At 52.1% G+C, this 27,601-nt stretch overlaps 1 protein-coding gene across 6 annotated transcripts in view; it reads left to right on the top strand.

Annotated features, from left to right (window-relative positions):
- Positions 1 to 27,400, top strand: part of RHCG (Rh family C glycoprotein) — a 46,136-nt gene extending 18,736 nt beyond the window's left edge. For 2 of the 6 annotated variants that reach the window (XM_030576822.1, XM_030576823.1), the window contains 11 exons: positions 311 to 418; positions 2,269 to 2,446; positions 12,302 to 12,488; positions 14,700 to 14,850; positions 16,653 to 16,800; positions 19,247 to 19,413; positions 20,350 to 20,487; positions 20,577 to 20,713; positions 21,354 to 21,478; positions 23,287 to 23,360; positions 23,779 to 27,400. In XM_030576822.1, coding sequence (XP_030432682.1) covers positions 12,322 to 12,488; positions 14,700 to 14,850; positions 16,653 to 16,800; positions 19,247 to 19,413; positions 20,350 to 20,487; positions 20,577 to 20,713; positions 21,354 to 21,478; positions 23,287 to 23,360; positions 23,779 to 23,847 — 1,176 coding nt within the window. In that variant the 5' untranslated portion in view covers positions 311 to 418; positions 2,269 to 2,446; positions 12,302 to 12,321 and the 3' untranslated portion in view covers positions 23,848 to 27,400. Of the gene's footprint in view, positions 1 to 310; positions 419 to 2,268; positions 2,447 to 5,437; positions 5,625 to 12,301; positions 12,489 to 14,699; positions 14,851 to 16,652; positions 16,801 to 19,246; positions 19,414 to 20,349; positions 20,488 to 20,576; positions 20,714 to 21,353; positions 21,479 to 23,286; positions 23,361 to 23,778 lie in introns of those variants that run through there. The other 4 variants (XM_030576825.1, XM_030576821.1, XM_030576824.1 and 1 more) reach the window with 3 other exon arrangements.
- The last annotated feature ends 201 nt before the right edge of the window (positions 27,401 to 27,601 follow it).

The following is a 27,601-nucleotide window of genomic DNA, read 5'->3' as shown; positions in this document are numbered from 1 at the left end:
GCCAAGAGTGCTGACTTGTGGAGTCCCGCAGGACTCAGTCCTGTTTTTATTCAAATATCTATATGCAAAACTTTGATAGCATAGCAAGATGACACAGGCGGCAATGCCAGCATGCCACTGACATGCAGATATCTGTATCCTTCCAGCAGAAAACACTATTGGGTCATAGATAGCACAGTGATTGGCTGAATACACGAGTTTGATACAGGAGTGGGTGGGTGAGATTCTGTGGCCTGCGTTGTGCAGGAGGTCAGACTAGATGATCATAATGGTCCCTTCTGACCTTAAAGTCTATGATTCATTTTCTTAGCTAATGCAGGGAGCAGGTGCTTGCCAGGACTGGCTGGTGGGTACATCGTGAAGGGATCTGAACTCTGTCTGGATCATGGCCTAGTCACACCCTGCACTGGAGCTCCAGGTATGCTTGTCGCTCAGGTGTGCAAGTGCAGCCAGAGTCACTTGAAGGTATTAGGGTAGGACTCTGAACAGCCTCCCTACAGGGAATGCCAGCAGGGCTGTCCTTAGGCACACGCAGCTGCGTAGGGCACCATGAAATTTGGGGCATCAAACTTCCCCAAATTTCATGGTGCCCTAGGCAGCTGCTGCTGCACACAGGGCAGCTCCCGCCCCAGCGACCAGCCCTATCCCTTGGCCGGCCCTCCCTGCAAGGGGCAGGGCCATCCCTGGGGGGCGGGAGGGGGTCCCAGACAAGTCCCTCTGCCCTGCCCTTTACCCTTCCCCCCTGCTCCACCCCTGGCCTGCCCCCATTCCACCTCTTCTCCCAGTGACCCCGCACTCACCGGCAGGGGCGGGAAGCGGAGCAACCGGGCCCCAGCCCACTCCACTCTGCCAGCTCCTAGCCGCAGAGCTCCACTTGCCGCCGCTGGTGAGTGTGGGGAAAGGATTGTCCCCCGCACCCACTGGCGGTGGGAAGCGGAGAGACGCGGCCCCAACCTCTTCCCCTTCCCTTCCCCCAGCCGTGTCACTCGGGTTGGGGAAATGACTGCCCCCGGCTCTCACCAGTGGTGGGAAGCGGAGAACCGCCGTTGGGAGCTGGCAGAGTGGAGCAGGCTGGGGCCGGGGTACTCCGCTTCCCGACGCTGCTGGTGAGTGGGGGAGGAAATCCCTTCTCCCAAGCCCCCTCCTCCAAGAGACACAGCTAGGGGCAAGGGAAGCGGAGTGGACTGTTCCCGGAACCCCCGCTAATCCCCATGGCCACTCTGGCCCAAAAGTGGCTCCTCACAGCTCCTGCCTCCCAGACCCTGGGGGGGGAGGCCTTGGGCCCCTCACAGCCCCCCCCCATGGGGGGGCTGCATAGGGCACCCAGATGGCTAAGGACAGCCCTAAGTGCCAACTCCTCAGGGCAACTAAGCTGGTCCTCCAAAGATCCTCCTTCGGGGAAGGTGCTTGGCCTTCAGTGGGAACCAGCAAGGACAAACACAGTCTCTACATACATGTTGTGATCTGGGTGCTGGAGTAAGCCAAGACACATGCTGCTAGCTGTAGCATTCCAGGAGGCTACTCCACCCCCTGGCTAGCTAGACAGACTCTGTGGGACAGGAAGTGGCAGGTACAGCTCAGTACCATAGACAGGAGTCAGGGTGCTTTAGTCAGATGGGGAACAGAGATCCATTGTCAGCTGCAGTCCAGAACACGTGTGGGCAAGCACACAACGTGCTGAATAAATCCTCCAGTAAAGCGTGATACCAAACAATTATCTCTGCGGATGCTCCCAATGCCACCTGCATTGGTGACCCCAGCAGCAGCGTGGGGAGGAACCAAGGATCAGAGACTGGCTGCTAGACTCCAGTTGGCTCAGCTGGAACCAGACTATTCAATTTCCAGCCACAGTATTTCATGTTGTCATAGCTGGAGGGGTCCTGAGCTCCCAGCCCTGGATCTGGGATCTGAGCTCTCTTCATCACCAAGCCCTCGAAGTATGTGGAGTTTAGTTCAGTCCATTGAAGGGAGAGGGCTGGGTGGGAAATTTGTATATAGGTTCAAATCCTGACCCCCTTCCTGTGAAAGTGAGGAGTCTGGGGAGTGGGCCCAGGCTCCTTAAGAAGATGTTTTAGTGAGAGGGGAAGAGCCAGATTTGGAGTGAGAGTGGGAAGGAAAATGTGCAATATAGTTCCTTGGGGATTCACTTTTGATGGGATTTGCCCAAGTTCCCGGCAGCCATGTGTTCTGATCACCTGCTGCACAGGTTCCATGTGACCCTCTGTGGTGCCTTTGGATTTGCTGATTGATTCCCTAATTCCCTTTCAGCTCCTCGCAGAAATGTGCAGAGGTTCCCTGCACTTCAGCCATGTCCAGAGAGGTACCTGACCTGCTGGCTTCCTAGACCATGAATGGGGTTTGAGGCCGATTTTGTCTGGCCATCAGCCTCCATCGCAGACTGGCCAATGGCATTTAGCAAGACTATAAGCATGAAATAATTGCAGCTGTAAGTATGGGCAAATCTGTGCAGGAATTGCAGGATAGCTCACTCAGGTGGAAGACCCAGAATTAGATGCCACCTGCCATTTTTATGCCAAGTTGAAAAAAATGGGCTATCTGCCTGGGTGCCAGTGCTTCCCATTTGGGTCCTACCTGATGCAGGATGGCCCCTATCGCATATGAGAGATGCACAGCCATGGAAGAAGGAGCTGTAATCAGACATACAAGCTAGCTTTGATCTTTCTCCCTTATGAGAAATACTCCAACAGTGTATGGTAACAATCGGGAACACTGCAGGGAGCTGTTGTGTTAGGACACTTTTTGCAATAATGGGATAATGTTTTAATGGCTGTGCAGCCTCATGATACATGCAGGCAGGGCCGGCTTTAGGCCTATTCCACCAATTCCCCCGAATCGGGCCCCGCACCTAAGCGGGCCCCGTGCCCAGTGAGAATCCCTTCCCTGGCTAGAGGTGCCTTTTTAATTTTTACTCACCTGGCAGAGCTCTGAGTCTTCGGCAGGGCGGCGGGTCCTTCGCTTGCTCTGGGTCTTCGGCGGCCCCACGTGTTTTTTATGTGTGTGTGTGGTTTTTTTTTAGTCATCCCTGCTGGGGCCCCGTTGAAACTGTTCGAATTGGGTCCCGCACTTCCTAAAGCCGGCCCTGCATGCAGGCCCTATCTTAGGGGATCGTTTAGGGTGGATGGTGCTATCAAGCCCTCAGGACAGGACCATGCTCTCTCAGGCTATATTGGCAGTCTAGAAGCAGGCAATAAGGGTAATAGCTGTCCTTTATTTTGAAGATTTGGAGCCAAATGCAATTGTGATGAAAAGAGCTGGTATAAGTTTAGCATCTTGTGTGAGTGAATCAGGGTGTCAGGTGCTAGAACCCTGCACAGAGATGAAGAGCTACTTTGCTGACTCACTTGGCAGCCAGATCAGCTGTGTCTAATTAGCTCAACCTCAGTGTCCCTTGGTGAGAGAAATACTCTTGAGTTACGCAGAGTTCTTCTTCAGGTCTGGGAAATTTTAAATGTCAAAGCTCAATACAAGATGGAACAGATTGTTTGGCATAAGTAGTTAATTCATATTTTAAGGAACCGTTCAAGGTGAAGGGGCCTGTTAACAGCACTCTAATCATAAGGTGGAAAGGAATGGGGAAAGCAGATTAGGGGTTTGTTAGTGGGTTTTAGATTGTTGTAATAAGCCTTAAATCCAGTGTCTCTATTCCGTCCATGATTTTTAGTGTCTAGCAAAGTTCTGAATTTAAGGTCCCAGGCTCGTCTTTTGAAAGTGTTGTGCGGGATCAGAACTGGTAGTTCAGACATAAAAGATCGCTTTGTGAAAAGTGTTCACACACAGCTGATGTGGTGTTTTTGTCTTTTGTCATTTTCCTGTGTGATTTCATTCAAGAGCATCGTGAGTGGGGGTTCTCGTGGTGGGCAGGGGAGTGAGGAGGTGAGAGGGATGCAGGAAGCAAGTGGCAGGAGGGTGAGGAGACAAACAGCAAGGTAAGTGATGGGGGCAGGGCCTGGTGAGGGAGTAAGGAGGCAAGCGGCAACCTAGCAGCAAGGTAAGGAGGCGGGCAGAGGTGTCTGGCTGTGAGCGGGGGAGTGAGGAGGTAAGCAGTGAGCCACTAATGAGTGGGGAGTCTCATGGCAGGTAGGGGGGTGTCTGTGGCAGGGGAGTGAGGAGGTGAGCAGTGGGTAGGAGACTGAGGAGGGATGCAAGAGGCAGGCGGGGGGTGAGTAGGTGAGCAGTGGGTGCATGGGCAGCAGGTGGAGCCCCCCTTTGGGAAGACTAGCCCCCGACTACACCCCTTCCGCCCACCTCACCCCCCTGGCAGCCAGAGCACTAAGATTCCCTTTCCCTCCTTGCAGCTGGAGCCTCAAGCCCCCTGAGTGCATCCCCCCCCTTCAGCTGGAGGAGCCCAGGCTGGCTGAAGCCTGGAGTGTGCCCCTCTCCCCCCAGCCAGAGACACTCAGGGCTGGCCAAAGCCCTGCACCCCACCCCCTGCCCGAAGGAGCCCCAGGGCCAGCTGCAGTCACAGCCATGCCTCCCTTGCTCTCCCATCCCCAGACTCAAGACACCCAGATAGGTTTTTCATTATTATTTGGATTTCTATTATGTCAAAGCATTTTAAAATGTACTTCAGAATTGTTGTACAACCACTTTTACCAAAAAAGCAAAAGAAACAATAGTCAAAAAAGACAAGAACGTGCAAAGCACCTTATTTGTGTTTCTAATCTGTTAGGTCTAGTAAAGAATAGAAATAACTGAGCATTAGTTTTATCATTGAGTCTGCAAAAAAAAAACAACCACCCCAAAACCTTGCATTAATAAATTACAATGGTTTGTATATGTTTGTGCATATTATTATATTAATATAGGAAAAATAATAAATTTTAGGAAAGATTGTTGTGAGAACCCCTAGCCTAGTGGTTAGAGCAGAGAGGGCTTCAGGACTCCTGGGTTCTATTCCAGACTCCAGGAGGGAAGAGTGATCTAGTGGTTAGAGCAAGGGACATGAGGCTCAGGACTCCTTGGCTGTATTTGGGACAGTGGGGTCTAGTGGCTAGAGCAAGGGGGTGAGGTTAAAAGTCTTGGGTTCTGTTCCCAGCTCTGCAGCCGACTCACTGTGTGACTGTTGCCCCTTTTTGTGCCTTGGTTTCCCCATCTGTAAAGCAGGTATAACTCTTCTAGGTGGGTTTGAGCTCCTCAGAGAGAAGGTGCTGGAAATATGTCTCCGTGCTCCCAACCCCCCTTCTTTTTGCTGGAAGCAGAGAGTTCAAATCTATTAAACTTGCCATGAACTGAAATGTGAGCCTGCCCCAGGCAGCTGTGAGAACTGACAGCTCCCAGCACCACACTCCACATCACCAGACTTATATAAATGGACTGAGTCTCCCCAGGCGTCAGGACTGGCTCGTGCTGTCTAGGTGCCTGGACCCGCTCTGCCCGAGTGGGTTCTCTGGGATCTGAGCGGGTGAGCTGGTCTGGGATGGTGAAGAACACGTACATGCGCTGGCGGCTGCCGTTTGTCTGCCTCCTCTGGGAGGTTGCTATGATCATCCTCTTTGGGGTCTTTGTGCGCTTTGACCCCGAAGCTGATGCGCACTGGAAGGAGGAGCAGCGCCAGAAGAACCTCACCAGTGACATAGAGAACGATTTCTACTTCAGGTATCCATGTGAGTACGGCTGGCAGGCACCAGCCCCTGCACTGGTAAATGCCACACCCTCCACAGGTCAGCCAGGAGGGAGGTGAATGAGACCGATGTTACTGAAGTTCTGGGGCTCGTGAAAGTCCGAGAGAAACAGCCCCAGGATTGTGAAGGCAGGCACGGCAGGAACTTCCCCCGGCAGCTCTGCTCATGCACCTCCATCCCAGCTTGCAGTACCCCTGGCTATTGCAGCTCTGAGCCCCTGCATTGCCCCTGCCCCCCGGCTCTGCCCAATCTTGCTCCACATCTCCCTGTTCTATCCCAGTATTAGGCTCCCCAGCACAGCCCTCCCAGAGCACCTCAGTCCTGAACTGCAGCCCCCCCCCCCCCCCCGCACGCCTGCCCGCCCGCTATCCCAGTCCTGGGCTGCTCACCCAGCTCTGCCAGTGCACCTCAGTCCTGACTCAGCCATCACCCCCGCCATCCCAGTCCTGCGCTGCTCATCCAGCTCTGCCAGTGCACCTCAGTCCTGACCTACAGCGCCACCCCCCCCAACCCAGTCCTGCGCTGCTCACTCAGCTCTGTCAGTGCACCTCAGTCCTGACCTGCACCATGCTCCCACCCCACTGCCCCAGCCCTACCTCCTTCCTCCAGCTGTGCAGGTCTGGGGTAGGGGATTGGGGGAAAGGCTCTGGGAGGAAGTTTGGATGCAGAAGGGGTGAGAGGTTGGGCTCTGGGAAGGAGTTTGAGTGGAGGAGGGGGTCTGGGGGTGCAGGCTCTGGGATGGAGTTTAGGGGCTGAGGAGTGTGGGGAGGGGGTGCAGGCTCTGGAAGGGAGTTTGGAGGTGGGAGGGGGGTGTGGGAAGGGGGAGGGATGGAGGCTCTGGGAGGGAGTTTGGGAGTGGGAGGAAGTGGGGGTCTTACCTGGAGCTCCATTGGCCACAGGGGCCCTCGGGGTGGGGGCAGCATACTCTGGGCTGTAGGGAGGGGCCCGCAGACACACGGAATGCCCAGGCAGACACCACTCAGCTCTGCTGTGCTTTCGGGGCCCCTGAGGGGGGAGCACCTGGGGGTGGCAGGTGGGGCCAAGGGAGAGACCCAGCCCCAAAACTGCTGGAACCCTCTGGGGCACATTGGGGAAGCTTCTGCGGGCAGCACTCCCAGGAGTGGGACACTCAGCTCTTTCAGGGATAGGGGGAGGGACTGTGCCTCTGAACACAGTGTGACAGACACCAACCTTTGGATCACTTGAGGCAGGGAGAGCATGCACCTCCCATAGGCAAGGCAGCTGGGGGATGAGCCATTTCTCTAGAACAAACCAGCTGTGGTGTATAGTGGGGGAAGGGAAGGAGGCAGGTATGTGGAGGGTGAACTGGGTGCATGAGGACAAGGGGCAGCAGCAGCATCTGCAACCAGAAAAAGCCGACTCCACCAAGCTCTGTTGACAGGAAATTCCACCTGAGAGGACACGGTAAGGGAGTACAATACAGGGCCAGGACTGTTTGACGTAAGATCAGGGAGACATGAAAGGCAAATGAAAATTACCCTGGTGTTTGAGCAAGTCACAGGGGAGAGGACAAGATCTTCCAAGGCCTTCAGGTATACTGCCTGGGCAACTCCGGGTGTTTCAGTGAGACAAAGGGATCCCTTGGTGGGAGTGTGTCAGAATATGTGGATGCCTAGATGCTTGCGGGGGTCACTGCATTGCACATGCTGATCACTTGGAACTACAAAGTGACAGTGGCTTTAGGAGTCAGATCTGTATTCTCTAAAACTCCAGCCCCACCACTTGGACTAACAGAGGGTGTCTATGCCACACGGCACTGTTCTGATTCTGTCCAGGTGACGACAGTAGTACACACTCCCTTCCTTGCAATATTGTCACATTTCCTGCCGCTGTAATGACAAACTGCAGCTGACCTTGAGGATTTCAGATACAAATCCCTCAAAGAGACTTGCAGGTCCCAACCCAAGGAAGTATCTCAGGCTGGGAGCTTCTTATTAGGTCGTGTCCTTATCATCAAGCACGTGCAAGATATGTGTTCAGTTTCTGAGTGCCACTGATACAAGGCCCTTGGAGCAGACATGCCACACCGAGCTGGGAGGCATGCGGCTGTCTGAGAGGAAGGGAGTGATGACCAGGCTGAAACTCCAAATGCTTTTTGTCTTGTTTAATAAACTGGATGTGCCCTGAAGGCCAAAGGCTAGGCCCCTGATTAACCCCTTCTAGGTTTGTCTTGTCCTAAGCTACGGCAAATGGGACACAAAATATCTGCCATTCTCAGATGAGGAGGTCTAGCTTCGTAAGGAAACTCTTTTGGATTGCTGATCCCATTCTGGTGTCTGAGTCCTCCCTGGCTCACAGCAGCTCCCCAGTGCACTCGGGCCATTGTCTCATGTTGCCACCGGGATCATTCAGCTGGCTAACCCCAGGGCCGGTGCAACCATTTAGGCAACCTAGGCGGTCGCCTAGGGCACTAGGATTTGGGGGGCGCCATTTTCTTCAGCACTGACCGCGGCTGCCGGATCTTCGGCCGCCCCGTCGCCAACAGCATTTAGGCGGAAGGAGCTGGGGCAGGGGAGTGTGGGAAAGGCCGCCTGCAGCAAGTAAAGGAGGGGGCAGCATGCAGGGGAACTCCACACCCCAGCTCACCCCTGCCCCGCCTCCTCCCCGAGCACGCTGTGGCTGCTTCACTTCTCTTGCCTCCCAGGCTTGCGGCACCTAAGCTGATTGGCGCCGCAAACCTGGGAAGCGGGAGAAGTGAAGCAGCGACAGCGTGCTCGGTGGAGGCAGAGCAGAGGTGAACTGGGGCGGAGGGAGGGCCTCGGGGTGGGGAGCTGCCACAGGGAAGGCACCTCAGGGCGGGGGTTCAGGGACAGGGGAGGGCGCAAGGTGGAAGTTTCGTTTAGGGTGCGAAACATCCTTGCACCAGCCCTGGCTAACCCCTTTATGACTGGCCTGAGCCCCTGTGCACGCCATCCGGCTGGAGTCACCCTGGTGGGTGGCGGCTCAGAAGAGTCTGCACAGAAGCGATTGTTTCCAAGGCTGCATGAGGGACTGAGCCATGGATCTGTTTAGAACAGTGGTTCTCAACCAGGGGTCCGAGGACCCCTGGGGGGCTGGAAGCAGGCTTCCAGAGGGGCCGCCAAGCAGGGCCAGCATAAGACTCACTGGGGCCCAGGGTAGAAAGCTGAAGCCCTGCCACATGGGGTTGAAGCCTGAGCCCCGCCACCCGAGGCTAAAGCCAAAGCCTGAGCAATGTAGCTTTGCGGGGGCTCCCGTGGCATGAGACCCCAGGAAATTGCCCTGCTTGTTACTCACTAATGCCAGCCCTGGCTTTTTATATGCAGAAACCCCGTTATTGTGACACAGTTGGGCTGTGGAGTTTTTATAGCAAGTTGGCGGGGAGGGGGGCTCAGAAAGAAAAGGGTTGAGAACCCCTGGTTTAGAACATTTCCATTACAAATACAGTGTGTTCTAGTTAAAACAGAGGAGGCTAGAAACTAGAGACCAGCCCAGTTTTCTCTAAGGATTATGTCTTTCAGAAAAGGATTTGCTTATGAAAACCATGTAAGTCCAAACAGTGTTAGTGTTAGTCCAAGGTTGGCCATGTTTGCACTACAAGCCATGCACACTAACTCTCATTGTGCTAGTTCAAATATATGCACGAGAGCTGGGAATGACACCCCTAGCTCATAGTGTAGGCGTAGCCACTGTGTCTACACTGAGCTATTTGTTAAAATCTCCCGTGGTGGCATTAGCGCCAGTGTGGCTCTGTGGGTAGTGGCAATGAGGGCCACACTAGTGTAGATAGGGCACTGGCATTTTTTCTGTGTCACCTCTGCTTAGAGCGGGTCTAGGTGGTTAAAATCCTGAGGGATGGTTTTCATTAGAGTTTCTATCCTTAGTACCACAGTGGAAGTGACCTGGTTTGTGCAGTGGTGGAAGGTGCTCACAAAATAGCAGCAGACAAAGAGTGAACAGGCCTGGGAAACTCTCTCTTCTGGCCCTAGAGATGGTTCCTCCTGGGTAGGGTTGACAAATGTGGGCAGGGAGGAAGGGGTGTATAACTGTTTTGGGGTGTCCATTTCCAGGGCTGTCAATTCAACCACATTCAGAAGCAGCACTAAAATTCACTTGAATTTAAAATCAGCTGGTGAAATTCCCTGTAGGACGAATCATCTGTTCTGAATGGGGGGAGGAGGGATGAAAGATTCTTCAGTGTTGACAGTATTCCAGGGGCCATACTCTTCCTGTCAGTAAACAGTGAAGGTTACTAAATGACAACAAGCTAAAACCCAAGTTCTTAATTGATATGTAATAAAAACTTAAGGGCATCATGACTCCTACTCTGCCCATGTGAGACGCGGGCACATTACTCTTCTCAAGGGCAAACAAAGTACAAAGTTTTCCTTAGATTGTAAACTCTTGGGGACAGGGATGGTCTTTTTGTTCTGAGTTTGTACAGCTCCTAGCATGATAGGGTCCTGGCCCATGAGCAGGGCTCCTTCGTGCTACCACAATACAAATAAATAATAATAAAATAATATAATTAGCATCTCAACCCTACCACCTGAACTATGACTTTGGGGCTTTATTTTATGTGTTATTTCTCATAATCTTGATTTTTGTCTAAATATTTTCTTTAAAATGAGAAAAGTCAGTTAATATTATTTAATTGGCAATAGATGTATTTATTGCTTTTCTTTTTCTTTCTTTCTTGAGAATGGTGTTGCATAAATAGTCTAATAGGGGAGAGTGTGTTTCAGTGTATTTATGGTAAAATTGGGTGTTTACAGATTGTCATTTGAGACCTGTAGGGGCTGGATCCTTGGCTAGTATCAATCAGCAGAGCTGCATTAGAGCGAGTGGAACTGTGCTGACTTACACCAGCTGTGGATCTGGCCCTGTAGCTCGTCTGTATGGATTTTCCTAGGTTTTGCCGAAAGAACAAATAAAAGCCAGAGTCTGGCACAGTGTGATTGGATCCCATCCACACTTGCTTCCGCCCACACCTTGGTAGAGCTTGTGAAGTGCACAGTAACTAAAACCAGGACTCCTGCAGAGCCATGTTTCATTCAAGGCCTGATCTGACTTCCATTGAAGTAAATGGAAAGAATCCTATTGGCCTCAGTGAGAGCTGGATCAGACTCTCGTTCCACACCTCTCAAGATGTGCGCTTTCACTAGATGGCAAACTAGCCACAAAAACGCAGCCGGCCTTCCCTCTGAACGCTGGGAAAAGGGTTGGAAAATCCATTGTAAGTGTCAGAGCCTAGACCAGACTCCACATGATTGGTGTTCTCCTTTCTCTGAGCTAGCCCATTCTCCAAGCCGAGCTGACAGTGCCCAAGCACTTAAAAAACAGATATGTTGTGCAATATTCTGCACACTGTGTAGTACAGCTATTGACGTATCTGCACAATGTGGCATGTTTACCCATTCCATTCCACAGTGGCAGAGTGCAGCACTTGCTGGTTTCCTTGTGGGATCCCCCTGGGAACTGGCGGAGGGAACCAGCCCTCGTCGTCCTCCTCTTACTACAGGGTTCAGAAGGCTTTTTGCACATGTGGTTTTTATGGTTTAATTTATAACTGTGCCAAGTTTCACTTTACATTGTTGGGGCTGATCGTTATCAGAAAGAAACCAGCAGGGCTGACATCCACTCCAGGTTTATCACATCAAGAGTTCCTCTCTAGAGGCTCATTTTCCTACCAGAACATATGGAGCGGTGTCTGAGCTGCCATACCCTGAGTGCTAGGCTTACTTAGTATATGGGTCCAGTAAAGCTGCTGTGGACCTCCAGTCAGATGAAGATTCACTTTAGATTAAGAACACAATGAAACAAAGAATGAAAGTCTCTGGCTGAAATCCTGACTCCCATTGAAGTAAATGGGAGTTTTGTCATTGACTTCACTGGGGCCAGGATTTCACCCTCCATTGAAGTGAGCAGAGTGTGTGCCTCCTCTCTGTCCATCTGTTCTCTTTTGTCCTGTACTTAGATTGTAAGCCCCTGGGGGCAGGGACTGTCTTTTTGTTCTGTTTTTGTACAGCATCCAGTACAATGGGGTCCTAGTCCATGACTGGGGCTCATTTGTATGTGCTATTATAATACAAATAATGGCTGCTAATAATAATAGTTCCCAGAGCAGGAAGGCAGACAGCAGTCAGTGACACTGGATTCTGACCTAGTATAGGCAGGTTGTTGGGCAAAAAATTATCAAAACTTATGGGTTTTTTTAATGAAAAAGGGTTTGTTAGTAAAGCAAAAGTGTGCATGGAAAATGTTAATTCTGATTCAAAGTCTCTGTTTTTTTGTTAACAAATGGAGATTGAAAACAAAAAAAATGTGTTGGTAGATGTCTGTGATTTACAGCTTAGGTTATTTTGATAAGTGTTTTGTTTTCAACACTGAATATTTTTACTGAAATGAAAACCAATAATGTTTACTTAAAGGGCTTTCCAAACACTGATGGTTTTTCCTCACAGCCAAAATATTTTACTAAAAAACATTTCCCAAAACTGAAGGTTTTTCATTTTTCAGTTTGTTTTTAAAATGTTTATGCAAAATTTAAAATAATTTTTTTCCAACATTTCTCCTGAAAAATCATTGATATTTCTGAAATGGGGCTATTGCCGAGTCCCTAGGCTGCAGGAGCCTCCTCTCCCCCACATGCTAATGGTGAATTCTCTTCCTTGACACAGCTTTCCAGGATGTCCACGTGATGATCTTCGTGGGTTTTGGCTTCCTGATGACATTCCTCCAGCGCTATGGCTTTGGAGCTGTTGGCTTCAACTTCCTCCTTGCCGCCTTTGGGATCCAGTGGGCTCTCTTGATGCAGGGCTGGTTCCATTCTTTCGAGAATGGAAAGATACTCATTGGAGTGGAAAAGTAAGAGGGTTTTGGATTGATGGAAGCCATCTCCTGCTGGACAGAGGAGATGCAGGGAAGGGACTAAGCAGCCTGGAGCTTCTGCCCCTGCTCCTTGTGGAGAAAGGGCACTCCAGATCATATTACATCTTCTGCCCTGCCTGCTGTTAAAGACCCCATGGAGCCTGTTTCATAAGAAAAGGTCTTTGGTCCCAATTCCCCTTCCCCTCCTCAGCTGTGCAGGACACTGTGTACCTCTGGCTGGGTTCCACCCTCCATTCCAGGGGTGCCTAGCTCTGATGGATGATCAGGTGAGACTAGCCACGTAAGAACACATTCTCACAGGCCCCAGGCCAAGCCCCAAGTGTCAGGGCCAAAGTTTTCCCTCAGTATTGAGACTTTCATTGCTCAGGTCCTTTTGGACAAACAGCCTCATATCTGATTAAACTTCATTGTAACATTCTCCACATGCTGAGGACTAGGGTGTTACCCGCACAAAATTCTGTTACACACACTCTAGGGCACCCACCTTTACCTTTCCATGGGCTCAAGGCGTAACCCTGTTAACTTAGGCACCTCCATCCTTTCTCAGTTCTTAGGGCTCCAGATATAAGGCACCCAGTTTTTACCCTAAATTTGTTACCTGCACATTCTAGGACATCTCACCTCTACCTAGTTCCTAGGGCTCCAGGCATAATCCAGTTTATTTAGGCACCCCACCCCTCTTTCCCAGTTCCTAGGGCTCCAGGCATAATCCAGTTTATTTAGGCACCCCACCCCTCTTTCCCAGTTCCTAGGGCTCCAGGCGAAAGGCACCTAACTTTACCCCTCTGTGGGCTCTGGGCTCTACTCCTCCGTGGGCACTGGGTAAACACCCATTCCCTGTGGACTCAGGATTTAATCTTTTGCGGGTTTACGGGGCCTTCCACCAATGAAAGAGGCTTATACAGTAATATCCTACTTAACCTCTATTTATTAACAATCACCAAAACAGACTGCATGTGCTAAATATACAATGTTCGCTACTCCCAATAAGGCAGACGAACTTTTCCTGCTGACCAGTCAGGATCAGGTTATGTGGGGAACTCCAGTTTCCGCACGGTGTAATTGGCACCGTGTTGTGGTCTGGCAGCTCTGATCTTGGGGCTGTGTCCTGCGGTTGGTTCCCAAGAACTTCCTTTTGGATCCAGTTTAAATAGTGAAACTTGAGTCCTGCTTAGCTGTACCTTAACCAATCATTTAACTAAAATATTACTAAATAATTTTCTAACCAATCCTAACATATTGTAAAACAATCCTTTAACCAATCATACCCCACCACCTTAATTGAGCTACACCTAGCAAAATTTGTTATGCGACAGACAAACCATCAAAGAATCAGCGACCATACAGATAAACAATAGAGGAGTGGGGACCATAAAGACAAAACAACAAAGAAGTAGAGATTCCATAACCACAACCTGTTGATAAGTTGCCAGACAGAATGCTACCAAACAAAGCTTTCTTTAACCATCTTAAGATTTGTTTCTTTATCTGGTGATGATGGGTACTATTAAGACAGGATGGCCTTCTTAACAGCCTGCTATTACATTGTTTTAATGTAATTTAGATAGAATGTGAAGATGTGACTTTCTGCTGCTTAGCTTCTGGCTGCTGCTCTCCTAATATGGCTGCAGACAAAGGCTTTGGACCTTACAATATGGCTACAGAAAAAAGGCTTAATCCTTACAAGGTGGCTCCTAACTTCCCACTGGGGGCTCCTCTGGGGACCCCAGTGAAGAGAGACCCATAACTTATCTCACTCTTAGCCATGCATATACGGAGTACAATAATGGCAATTAACCAGAGTTTACCCAGGGCTGTGGGGGATTCTCCATCTCTGGCCTTTTTTAAATCAAGACTGGATGTTTTCCTAACAGATCAGCTCTAGGAGTTATTGTGGGGAAGTTCTGTGGCCGGTGTTAGACAGATGATCCGACCAGATGATCACAATTGTCGCTTCTGGCCTTCCATCTATGACTCTAGCCCACGAGGAGTGGGATGCAAAAGTGGTACTGTCCCTTAAAGGGACAGTGTTCTAGTCATACCCAGCAAGTGGGGTGCTGGTGAAGAAGCCAGGATGAGGTTTGTGTCCGGGCAAGGGTGAGGCTCTCTAGATTTGGGAGTGGTGGAGGGGAAGAATCTCCATTACTAACCTGCAGGTTGTTTTCTCTCCCATCCCCTGCTCCCCAGCCTGATCAATGCAGATTTCTGTGTGGGTTCTGTCTCCATTGCCTTTGGGGCCATCCTGGGCAAAACCAGCCCCGTGCAGCTGCTCATCCTGACGTTGTTTCAAGTCACGCTCTTTGCTGTGAACGAGTACATCCTCGTCAGCCTGCTCCACGTAAGACTCCCCTTGAGTCAGCAAAATCAGCAGCCTCCTGCCCTTCCTCTCTGGCAGTGCAGAGGGATATCACTGCTGGGTGCGGGGGGATGCAGGTCAGGAGTGAGATGCAGCAGCAGAGCTGTCTGTACTGTAGGTTATTGTACAGTGCCTGGCTCCAGTCAGGTCCATCAGCTCCTTGTTTGGCTCAACACATGGGGTTAATTCCAGCCACAACAATTTAAGCAGAAATGTGAAAAGATTCCAAACGCATCAATGAGCAAACAGCAGGGGCTAATTCCCCCGCCCTTTGGCTTCTCTCCTACCTTAGTCTGGGAATAGGAAATCTCCCCGGGTTCTGCAAGCAGGGTCCGTGACTTGAGAGCAAGGGATCCTCTCTGGTGGGGTTTCCCTAAGCAACCAGGGAGTCTCCACACAAAGGGCCTGGTGCTCTCTCTGAGTACGTCTACACTGCAGAAAACCCCAGCAGCAGCAAGTCTCAGAGCCTGGGCCAACTGACCCGGGCTAACACTTTGGAGCTAAACATAACAGTGTAGACATTCTCATTCAGGCTGGAGCCTGGGCTCTGAAACCCAGCAAAGCCGGGAGCGTCTCTGGAGCCCGGGCTCCAGCCACACCAGGAACATCTACACCGTTATTTTTAGCCCTGGAGTGCAAGCCTGGGTCAGTTGACCTGGACTGAGATCTGCTGCCGCAGGGTTTTTTCTTGCGGTGTAGCCAGACCCTTTATGACTGCACAGTATTTCCCTCTGGGCGCCTTCACCTGCTGTAATATTCCTTTGGCTGAAGAAAATCAGAGCACACCATAAAGTGAAGAGCTGTCTGGTAAAGGAGCAGCAGGGCCTCTGGCAGCATGCAAGAGATTTTTGCTCTGGTGGAGGAAAAGAGATTTGTTCTGAAAGGGTAACTCATTCACCTCGATCCTAAGTGCAGGTGGGGTCAGACCAGAGCTTGTGCCTGGGGATGGAAGTTCAACCCTTTTCATTTTGGGGAACTGCCCATTATTTCCATCTGCATAGTTGTTCCTCCTGACACCAATGCTCTGGGTAAACTTAGCTAGGGAGAATGCCTTTGGAAAGCTCCCTTCCAGGAGAGTTCATCTCAGCAGCTGCATGTGTGTCTTAGAGGCAGAAGAACAGGAGGGAAAACAACACGCTCAAGGGTGGGAGGCAGCAGCAGTGAAGGAAAGGAGGAAAGCCCAAGTAAGAGCTGAGGACAGAGATGACTGGGGTTCATTGTTCACAGTGGCCAGATCCTGATTACTCCCTTCCCCCGAAGTTCTGGGGTGTTTGCACCTGGAGTTCTGAGTCAGCCCCTTACCAGCTGGGAAGTTTGCATCCAGATCTGAGCATTGCCGATGGGTCTGTAGTTCTGGAACTGCTGATCTCTGCTCATGGCCTTTACTGGGAGTTTTGTGGATTTTTAATATTTGTTCTAAAAGCCCTAGGTTTCGAGGGGCAATAAACTCTATTTAAAAGCCCTGTTCTTTGTCTGCCATTTACCTGCCCTCACTGGGACTGCCACCTCGGGGTAGTTCTACTCTGGGGATGCTTTGGAACCCATGTGCCATGAAGTCACATGATGGAGGGGCCAGAAATGCCCCTTTGTCATGATGCCTTCCACAGAGGAGGTTAATTGAAAGGATGTGGCTGAGATGTTCTGCCTGCCAGTCGGAGAGACCAGGATCATTTCTGTTTCCCTCCTGTAGTGATCCAGCATAGGCTGGACGGACAGATGGTCAGTTGATTGGCCAGAATACTCCCAACATGTGAATTTTCCTTTCCTCTGCTCTGTGTCCACAGGTTAAGGATGCTGGTGGATCCATGACCATTCATACGTTTGGAGCCTATTTTGGCCTGACAGTGACCAGAATTCTGTACCGGCCCAACCTGGAACAGAGTAAAGACAAGCAAGGCTCTGTGTACCACTCCGACCTCTTTGCTATGATCGGTGAGTTAACTGCGGACTTGAAGACTTCATGAAAGCTGTGCTAGGTCCCTCCACATCCCACAGACTGTGTGAAACCAGACTGGAGCCAGTACCCTAGTGGTGAAAAACTGTGTATCCCATTTCCCAATCCTGACACCCCAGAGCTGGCCAGTTCCCCCCCTGCCTCAGGGGCCGGATAAGATTAGAATTAGTGCCTTAGAACTGTAAAGCCATGTGCTATTTCTAGACACCCCAGAGCCCCCAGTCCCCCCCGCCTGTGGTCCGACTGGAAATGCTGCTGTGAGGTGAGAGGTTCCATGTGCCATCCCAGACACCCCAGAGCCCCCGGTCCCCCCAGCCTGGGGTCTGACTGGAAATGCTGCTGTGAGGTGAGAGGTTCCATGTGCCATCCCAGACACCCCAGAGCCCCCAGTCTCCCCAGGCTGGGGTCCGACTGGAAATGCTGCTGTGAGGTGAGAGGTTCCATGTCCCATTCCCAGACACCCCAGAGCCCCTAGTCCCCCAGCCTGGGGTCTGACTGGAAATGCTGCTGTGAGGTGAGAGGTTCCATGTGCCGTCCCAGACACCCCAGAGCCCCTAGTCCCCCAGCCTGGGGTCTGACTGGAAATGCTGCTGTGAGGTGAGAGGTTCCATGTGCCATCCCAGACACCCCAGAGCCCCCGGTCCCCCCAGCCTGGGGTCTGACTGGAAATGCTGCTGTGAGGTGAGAGGCTCCATGTCCCATTCCCAGACCCCCAGAGCCCCCAGTCCCCCCAGCCTGGGGTCCGACTGGAAATGGTGCTGTGAGGTGAGAGGTTCCATGTCCCATTCCCAGACACCCCAGAGCCCCTAGTCCCCCAGCCTGGGGTCTGACTGGAAATGCTGCTGTGAGGTGAGAGGTTCCATGTGCCGTCCCAGACACCCCAGAGCCCCTAGTCCCCCAGCCTGGGGTCTGACTGGAAATGCTGCTGTGAGGTGAGAGGTTCCATGTGCCGTCCCAGACACCCCAGAGCCCCCGGTCCCCCCAGCCTGGGGTCTGACTGGAAATGCTGCTGTGAGGTGAGAGGTTCCATGTGCCATCCCAGACACCCCAGAGCCCGCAGTCCCCCCAGCCTGGGGTCTGACTGGAAATGCTGCTGTGAGGTGATAGGTTCCATGTCCCATTCCCAGACCCCCAGAGCCCCTAGTCCCCCAGCCTGGGGTCTGACTGGAAATGCTGCTGTGAGGTGAGAGGTTCCATGTCCCATTCCCAGACACCCCAAAGCCCCTAGTCCCCCCAGCCTGGGGTCTGACTGGAAATGCTGCTGTGAGGTGAGAGGTTCCATGTCCCATTCCCAGACCCCCAGAGCCCCTAGTCCCCCAGCCTGGGGTCTGACTGGAAATGCTGCTGTGAGGTGAGAGGTTCCATGTGCCATCCCAGACACCCCAGAGCCCCTAGTCCCCCAGCCTGGGGTCTGACTGGAAATGCTGCTTGAGGTGAGAGGTTCCATGTGCCATCCCAGACACCCCAGAGCCCCTAGTCCCCCCAGCCTGGGGTCTGACTGGAAATGGTGCTGTGAGGTGAGAGGTTCCATGTCCCATTCCCAGACCCCCAGAGCCCCTAGTCCCCCCAGCCTGGGGTCTGACTGGAAATGCTGCTGTGAGGTGAGAGGCTCCATGTCCCATTCCCAGACACCCCAAAGCCCCTAGTCCCCCCAGCCTGGGGTCTGACTGGAAATGCTGCTGTGAGGTGAGAGGTTCCATGTCCCATTCCCAGACCCCCAGAGCCCCTAGTCCCCCAGCCTGGGGTCTGACTGGAAATGCTGCTGTGAGGTGAGAGGTTCCATGTGCCATCCCAGACACCCCAGAGCCCCTAGTCCCCCAGCCTGGGGTCCGACTGGAAATGGTGCTGTGAGGTGAGAGGTTCCATGTGCCATCCCAGACACCCCAGAGCCCCTAGTCCCCCAGCCTGGGGTCTGACTGGAAATGGTGCTGTGAGGTGAGAGGTTCCATGTGCCATCCCAGACCCCCAGAGCCCCTAGTCCCCCAGCCTGGGGTCTGACTGGAAATGCTGCTGTGAGGTGAGAGGTTCCATGTCCCATTCCCAGACCCCCAGAGCCCCTAGTCCCCCAGCCTGGGGTCTGACTGGAAATGCTGCTGTGAAGTGAGAGGTTCCATGTCCCATTCCCAGACACCCCAGAGCCCCCAGTCCCCCCAGCCTGGGGTCCGATTGGAATTTGTGCCCTAGAAATGAAAGGCTCCACATGCTGTTGCAGCTTTGAGTTTCTGGTTGGAGTGTTTCGGGAAGAGTTGACGTTGGAGGCAGAGCTGGGAGTTTGGGGCACAGCCGGCTTTAGCCTGCTCTCCATATAACTATCATCTCTTGTGGTTTCTTTTTAACCCCCTTTCCCCTTGCTGCTCCCTGTTTTCCTTCCCCTCCCTCCTATTCCTTTCCCACACTGATCCACCCCTGCCCCTCCTCTCCCAGGTACCCTGTACCTGTGGATGTATTGGCCCAGCTTTAACTCAGCTGTTTCAAACCACGGGGATGCACAGCACCGAGCCGCCATTAACACCTATTGCTCACTGGCCTCCTGTGTCCTCACTACCGTGGCCTTCTCCAGCCTGCTGCAGAAGAAAGGCAAGCTCAACATGGTAAGCACAGGATGGAGATGCCAGCTGTGCCCTCTCCTGGCTCATGGATGATTGAAGGGCCAGGCAGTCTGATTGGAGGTTGCTACCTTTCCTGAGTATGCACTGGATTTCATGGGGTATGGAAGAGGCAAAGCCTCTGAGGCTAGGAGCTCTGGATGCAACAGCAGATTGAGCCATGTTAGTGGGATGAATCATTTGCAAAGCTCTGGCATGAAAACCATGTGCGGTATCCATGCATCAGCAGGCGTGTGGGCATGCTTGGGCAAATAGAGGAGCAGATATGTGTGATCACCTGTGTGCCGGTGGACCCATAGGACAGCAGAGTCATGCAGATACCTGTGCTGCAGAGCCAGTGGGAATGGTCCCATGGCGGTGGGCATGTTCCAGGGTTGAACTGTACGGTGTCATGCAAGCACATGGTGTTAGATGTGTGTGTTTGTGAGGGAGAGGGGCCCATACAGTGATGTGTGTATCAGAGCAGGGCCCATACGGTGTTTTCTGGGTGTTACATGCGTGTGTATGTGAGAGACAGCAAGCCCCATACAGTGCTGTGCTTATGCCAGCACCGAACTTTGGGCATATCTGTGCAGCAATGCGCATGTGTGTATATACAGTTTTTTGTTTCCACTACATGAAAATGATACCCCAGCCCATCAGCTGTTGACATTTCGTCTTCATTCTCCTCCCATTCACATAACTTTTGGTGGTCAAAAATCTCTGGCTTCAGGCAAATCCAGTAATTGGGAATTTGCGATGGGCAGGGAGCCAATCCCAGTGCAAATGAAAATGGGCCCAGATCTTCATTTTTTCTCGGAACATTTTCTCAGCCAGTTCCCCTGCTTTTCTTCTTCGTTGGCTTGAAATGTTGCCAGTAATGGGTTTAAAACTCTCTTATCCCAAAGCCAAAGTGGTAAGACATGAGCGTTATTTGCGCAGGTTCATATCCAGAATGCAACGCTGGCCGGTGGTGTGGCTGTGGGGACCAGCGCAGAGATGATGCTGACTCCATACGGATCCCTCATCGTTGGATTCCTCTGTGGCATTGTGTCCACCGTTGGGTTCGTCTACCTCATGGTAAGCGCTGCTCAGAGGAATTCCAGTCTCTTGCCTCTTAGGAAGAAGAAATAATCTCTCCCTCTCTCTTTCTCCTCCATTCCTTCCAGCCATTCCTGGAGTCCAAGCTGCGCATCCAGGACACCTGCGGCATCCACAACCTACATGCCATGCCAGGGCTTATTGGGGGCATTGTGGGGGCTGTCACCGCAGCCACAGCCACTGAAGAGGTGTATGGAAAGGAAGGGTAAGATTGCTTAAATCTCTCCCTTGGCAGTGGGGTGGGTTATGGGCCAGCATGCATGTTGAGGAGGGAGGGAGATGAGAGATGAGTCAGTGGCAGCAGCAGAATGTCCCCTTACAGATATGCATCCTGAGTGGTGCTGGGCCTGTAGGGCTGAGTCAGGCTTGGAGGATTGCAGCCTCTTCCAGCTGCCTCCTGTTGGGAGCCCCTATAACTCCAAGGCCCACCTTCATTCTGGGTCTTGGAGGACTCTGAGTAGGGCAGTTGGGTTCATGAAGGGGCATCTCTTTATCTCCGTTGCTTCCTTTTCCGGGTCAGACTCCAGGATAAACCGTGAAGGCCTGGAAGCCACCCCAGGCCCAGCACCACTCAGAATGTTTTTGGACCCCTCTAGTGTGCAGCCTGTTGGTCCAGGCTGAGGCTCTGGGGGAGGGGGATGGCTGGAAAAGAAGGAATACAAGCAAAGAGGCTGGGCTATGTTGCTACAATCTCCCCACTCCTCAATGGGAACGTGAGCACTCAGTGCCGGGGAGATGGTTTGAAGGGGCTGTGAATGCAGCTCCCCCATCCCCCACAGCGTGGACTCCCCAACTCAGAGGAATATTTCTCTGACAGCTGGTCTCACCATTTCCCTTCCTCGCAGGCTCATCAGTGCCTTTGACTTCACGGGTGACTACAAGGATCGGACACCCAGTGTCCAAGGGGGGTTCCAGGCAGCTGGCATTTTCGTGTCCCTGGCCATGGCCTTGGCTGGAGGGGCCATTGTGGGTGAGTGGGTGGGGTGCAGGGAACGGAGGAGAAGGCCCAGGTCCAGGCTGTGGTTGTAGAGTGGCCGGCTCAGCCATTCGAATTGCTCAGACCCTGGCTTACAGGAAGGGTCCATCTCCTGGACTAGAAGAACTCTTCTGCTCCCACATGCAGCCCCTGAAATTGAGACGATCCCTAAGGCTTGCAAACATGTAGCATATCAAGGACTATTTTGTTCCCCATTGGCCCTATCACAACAACCCCTTAATACCTCTCCCACCCTAGCATTGCAGGAAGTCCGACCTCCAAAAGTGGCACTTCCAGATGTAATGATGTCATGTGGAAAATACTGATTGGTTGAAACTATGATGTCATTTCCAAAAGTACTGCCCTCTGGAGGAGGGCCTGCCTCACACGGTAGTGCTGCACTGTGCCCTGCAGGTCCCCAGCAGAATGGGCAGATCCTGGCTCTTGCATATAGTCCACCACGAGACACACTGGGATAAGGCACATCTTTGACAGCCGGGGGCGAGGAATTGCCCAGATGTTCTGCAGCCCCATCTGCCATCCCATCCCCTTTTACCAGGCAGGCCTGGCACGATGAGACTTCAGGGCATGTTATGAACCAAAAGGGGGACCAGAAAATAACTTCAAGAACCAGGAAGGCTGCAATGAATGGGAAACATAACAATTTTAGGGGATCAGTTCTGTATCTCAAACAGGGCTGAGCATTTCCAGGGAAAACAGGCCCAGGCTTGTGAGGTCCCCAAAGCTTCTGCTTTCAGCTGAACCCCACAAGCCCAGAAGGGGGAGAGGAAATAGACCAGCGAATGTAGAACCCTGAATCTCAGCAGGTTCAGCCTGAGCCCTTGGGCCGGTTTGGAGGTGGCTGTGGATTCATTTGGGGTTGTCTCTGAGTGGGGTTGGGTCCAACTTAGAGGTTCATTTGGGATTGTCTCTGACTGGGTCTGGTTCAGTTTGTGGTTGGGTTGGGTTAGTTGTGCGTCTGGTTTGATTCAGTGCTGAGCTAGGGGTGAGCTCTAGTTCTAATTTTTTCTGCCTCTGATTGGCTCTTACACTTGCAGTCAGATGCTCTGCATTTCTCCAATTGACCTTTTGCTGCTACCATCCTGTGGGCTGCAGAATTCTAGCCCAAACCTCTCCCACTGCCTCCTAGGGCTGTCAACTTTTTTCAGAGCAGCTCACTCACAAGCCGGTCTCCATTCTATAGGGTGACCAGATGGGATGAGGAAAATATTGGGACACATTGGGGGTAGGAGGGGAGTCCTCCTGGGGGGAGAAAAAAAACAAACAAACAAGGAGTGCGAAATATTGGGACAAATTGTGGGACAAATGCCTAAATATCAGGACAGTCCTGATTTTATCGGGATGTCTGGTAACCCTACCATTCTAGGAAGTGCTTTTCTGCTTTCAGCATCTAACAGATAGTAGGGGAGGAGATGGCCTCTTCTGCAGCTGTTTCCCATAGGGTTGCCCACATTGCTATAATGCACCTCATGAGTCACCCTTTAAAATTACCCCCAGCCTGTGAACTCCACTGAATAACACCGAGTTCCTTGAAACAAGACCACCCAGGCCTGCAGAGCAGGGAGAATATGAAGGGCCAGGGCTAGGCACGCTCAAAACTGACCCAACCTCACTTCACCTACAACACTGGGAGGGAATAGTTTCCCTGACCCATCCCTACCCCGGCCGCTCACCCCAGCGGGGCTCATCCCTGGCCCTGGCCGCTTGCCCCTGGCCCTGACACGCTTGTTTCTCACTGATGGTGGCATTTCCCATCTCACTCTCTGTTTTGTGGCTTTAAGGTGCTATTTTGAAAATCCCATTCTTGGGGGACCCTGCAGATGAGAACTGCTTTGAGGATGATGTCTACTGGGAGGTGAGCTATAGGGGCTGGACCTCGTCACTGTGGCCAGGGCAGGGGGGCTTTGGGGCCTGGTGGCCTGTTTGCATAAAGTGGTGGAGAGGGTGTCACAGTCAGGTGCCCTTCGGCTTATGGGGATTTGGGATTCGGTGTCCATATGGCTGGGGTAATGAGGTTTTGTGACGGGCTGGTGAGTGGCAGGAGGAGGTGTTGGAATCCTGTTTGTGGCTTTGGACCTGAGCTATGTGGACTGTTTGGGAGTTGTCGTGTGTCACAAGGTGGCGCTATTGTCCATGACATGGCCGCATCATTGTTTATAGTTTTCCTCCCCATCTGTGTGGCTATGGCACCCTCCACCGGCAGGAAAGCAGGTTCTGTCGATACCTTCATGACAGGGCACTGGGGCCTGATGGAAATTTCGTTGTCTTTGCAGGTGCCTGAGGATGAGGAGAGCAGCCTGTACCCTATGCATGACCCCACCCTCAAACCTGTGACTTCCTAACCCACCTGGGTAGGCAGGGCTGAGACGCATGGGGAGGGCAGGCCTTGAAGAGCCCACGAGCTGGGTAGAGCACTAGCACCCAGCACTTGGAAGCACTGCATGGACAGGGACTAAAAGATCCCAGTTGCCCTCATGGCAACACACAAGCACAGGGCACTGGCCAGTGCCATGCACACATGGGCTCATCCATCAGGGATCCATGCCAGCATGTTTGCCTCATGGCAGAAATGCTGGGCACCGAGACCTCTTTGGTGTGGGGACGGCAGGACGGGGGTTGGGGATTGGGTGTATACGGGTGTGCGGTGTGAATGTACTAACTGCCTGTTGTTGGTATCACAGTAAAGGGCAGGATTTCATCAGGAGAAGGGTAAGGAGAGGTGCTAAACGGCACAGCTCCTGTGTCTCAGGCCAGGCCCAGCGTGCTGAAACCTTACCCCAAAGGCGACTGCTCAGTCACTAGCCTAGTCGGGGGAGAGGAGTGCAGGTGCTGGGCAACTGCCAGGGGAATGTGCCAGGTGGCTGGTGGGAGGGAGGGATACTCTCCATCATCCTGCTGTTAAGAGGTCACAGACAGACCTCTGACTTGCCTCTCCCTCTGGGTTTCCTTTAGGTGGCATTTGGACTCCTCCTCAGTCTCTAGCTCCCCAGATAAACTATTGGTGTATTTCTAGAAAAGGAGGTGCCCTGCGCCAATCCCCAACTGGACGCAGACTCTTTGAGAGCTTCCAAAGGCCCCATTTCCTTTCCCACATTCCCCTCCATGGTGGGATAGCCTGGAAGAGGCCCTGTTTACACTAAGCAACACTCTGGAGAACAGCCAGTGAAGCCATATGTCTGTGCACAGGGCCAGAGGTTTGAAACAGACACTGGGGCATCTCCCTTACCACTGCCATGGGGCAGCAGCAGTGGGAGAGGGCTTAGCACCTATGGGGAGTTGTTTTACTAGGTGCTTGCTGGGTGGGATCTCTTAGGTTTCAAGTTCCCAGATTTTACACTGAAACAATTCAGCTGGCACTGTGCCTAGGCCCAGAGTTAACTGGGCCCCATGACACCTTGGATGCTGGGGATTGTGGAGGGTGAAGTGACAATAATAATGGATCCAATTCGAGGGTAAGAGAAGCCTGTCCTTGCAGCTGGGGGGCGCTGTTACACTTAGAGGAGATAATCATGCTTGGCACATATCCAGTGCTTTGCAATCGTTAATAATTAACCCTCCCAACACCCCTGTGAGGTGGGTAAGCATCATTGCCCCCATTTGGCAGATGGGGACCCAGAGGCACAAGGAAAGAAAGTGACTTGCTCCAAGGATTAGAACCCAGGAGTCTGGGTGCCTACCCCTTTCTCAGTTCCTTTGCGATGCTGACTCAAAACAAGTGTTTGCTTTCTTGGCCTGACCACCAGGTCCCTGACTGCTGGAGTTCGGCTGCCCTTCTCTCTCCCGGCTCTTTGCCATTAGCTCTTGCTCCTTGGATGTGTGAATAAAAAGCTCCGTGTTATTCTTTCCAGCGCTGTGCACCGTTGGGTAATGAGCAGTGAGACTCAGGTGGGACTCTGGCCGTTGTCCTATTTCCCCCAGTAGCAATACAAAGGGAGCCATTATGGGAGGATGCTGGGATAGAGACAGATTCACTTGCCACGTGATTGGTTCATGGGAATCTTTCAGCCCTCAGTAGAAGGTTTGGGGTGGGGGAGGAGGGCAAGTTGATCCCTGTTTTTGTTGCACAGAGTCCCATGCTACCAGCTTCCTTGAGCAGGCCAACAGCCCCCTCCTACCACTACAGTGGGGTGGGGAACGGGAATACTGCTGGTGAAAACAAAGGAGAGTGCATCTAAAATCCAAGGACATGGGGTGAGGGGAATCAGCTGGCCTATGGCCCAGCACCATGTTCCTGAAATACATTGCAATCCATCTTTTCCCAGGCACTGAGCCCCCTCCCCTCAACTCTCACTGGAGTCAGGGGAGCTGGGAAGCTCCACACCTCGGGGAATTGGGCCCACATGGTCTGCTTTCAGATTGACTTCAGACACGTGTGTTTTGAATACCAGGGGCTGACAATGCTATTGTGTCTGGGACATATCAGGGCCCAACTGCTTAGAACCGAGCACTTACATGGGCTCAGATTTCCCAAAGAGCTCAGCTCCCATTTAGGCACCAAAATAAATTTTCCAAATTGCTCAGCATGCGGGGTGGTGGGCCCTTTTGGAAATCTGGCTCTGATGGCAAATGCTGAGCACTTGAAAATCAGTCTTGTACTCCGTAAGCACAACCATCCCAGCTGTGCTCACATTCTCAGCCAGTGTCCATATCAGTGACTGGTTTGAGGTCTGGCTGGACATTTGGGTGCACAGTTATACTCACTGCATGTGAAATCACAATAGCCATGCACACAGATATCACACCTGCATGGTTCTGATGATCTGGGCCTAGGACTGCCTTGTGGATCATTGGTGTCCTGCCTCTGCTTCTCCAAACTGCTGGTGTTTGGGTCCAAATGGTGTTGTACTGGCTATTTGTGGGAAATATTTTTGCTGCACATTGATCCCTTGTGAAAATGGATCATTTTGCTCTTCCAGTCTGAGCAGAACTGCTGCCTCTGTTGTCCCAACTCCCATATTCTCCAGGCTACAGTGACTGGGCATCCATCAGTCTCCTGGGGAAGCTGTTTCACTGACTATTAGGAACTTTTCCCTCTTTGTTGGTTTCAGCCATTCCTTCTTGTCTACTCCCTCTCCTGGGACAGATCATTCCCTTCTATCTAGATGGTTATGCTGGGGGTTCCTGATCCGTCAGAGTCCAAGATACAGAATGTGGATCCCTTTCCCATGTTAATAATACCTAGCTCTTGTATATTGCTTTTCATTGGTAGAGCTGGAAGTGCTTTACAAAGGAGGGCAATAGCATTAGCCCCATTTTACAGATGGGGAAACCGAGGCACAGAGTGGGGAAGTGATTTGCCCAAGGTCACTCAACAGAGTCAGGAATAGACCCCAAGTCTCCTGAGTTTCAGTCTAGTGCTCTAGCCACTCGACCTCCTCCCATCCATCAAGGACATAAGGGAAAAACTGGCAATAAGAGAGGAATTTGGAGGCAGTGGAGAAAACCCGTTCTGGAGCCAGTGTATTTCTCAGGGTAATGTATGAGGAACAGAGAGGGAAAAGGAAAGAAAGGCGGAGGGAGGGGTGATTGGATCTCTTCTCTATGTCTCTCTGTAATTCTCACACCTGAGGAGGGGAGATGAAAGTAGCTATTCACGCCCCCTTTGGATGTGACACCCTCATTTTCCATGCTGGGTAAAGACAAAAACCCTTTATAACATGTTTCTGGAATTTGTCAGCAGCTGCCAGCGGCAGCATGTTAATTAAATGTCGGCAAAGATGGAAGCAAGAGGCCCTGCTCTAATTGGACAGTTTGCTTGGTGGAACTGAAAAACATTGTGACAAAGGAGGAGGCTCTGAAACGCTGTGTTCCCGGGGCGAGGAAACCCAGTGCCAGGAGATGCTCTGGTAGAAATCAGGGTTTGTCTGAGTTTGACCTGAGACGACCCTGCTATTTAAAAAAAAAAAAAAAAAAGGACTGCCATCCTCTGCAGTAATGGCCAGAAGTCTGCAGCTTGGAGCACTGTGGCAGTATGGGCCAGTACTGGAAGGGAAGAGACATGCTTATGCACAGTGGTGGATTAGCTGAGGGGAGCCCATGACCCTCCAACTGCCCTGTGCGAGGGGCTGGGGTGTCCAAGAGCAGCCCCCAGCCCAT

Source organism: Gopherus evgoodei, chromosome 10, assembly GCF_007399415.2.
Source record: "Gopherus evgoodei ecotype Sinaloan lineage chromosome 10, rGopEvg1_v1.p, whole genome shotgun sequence".
NCBI classification, from domain to species: Eukaryota; Metazoa; Chordata; order Testudines; family Testudinidae; genus Gopherus; species Gopherus evgoodei.
The sequence above is the reverse complement of the archived record's forward strand: the minus strand, read 5'-3'. Positions and strand labels throughout refer to the sequence as shown.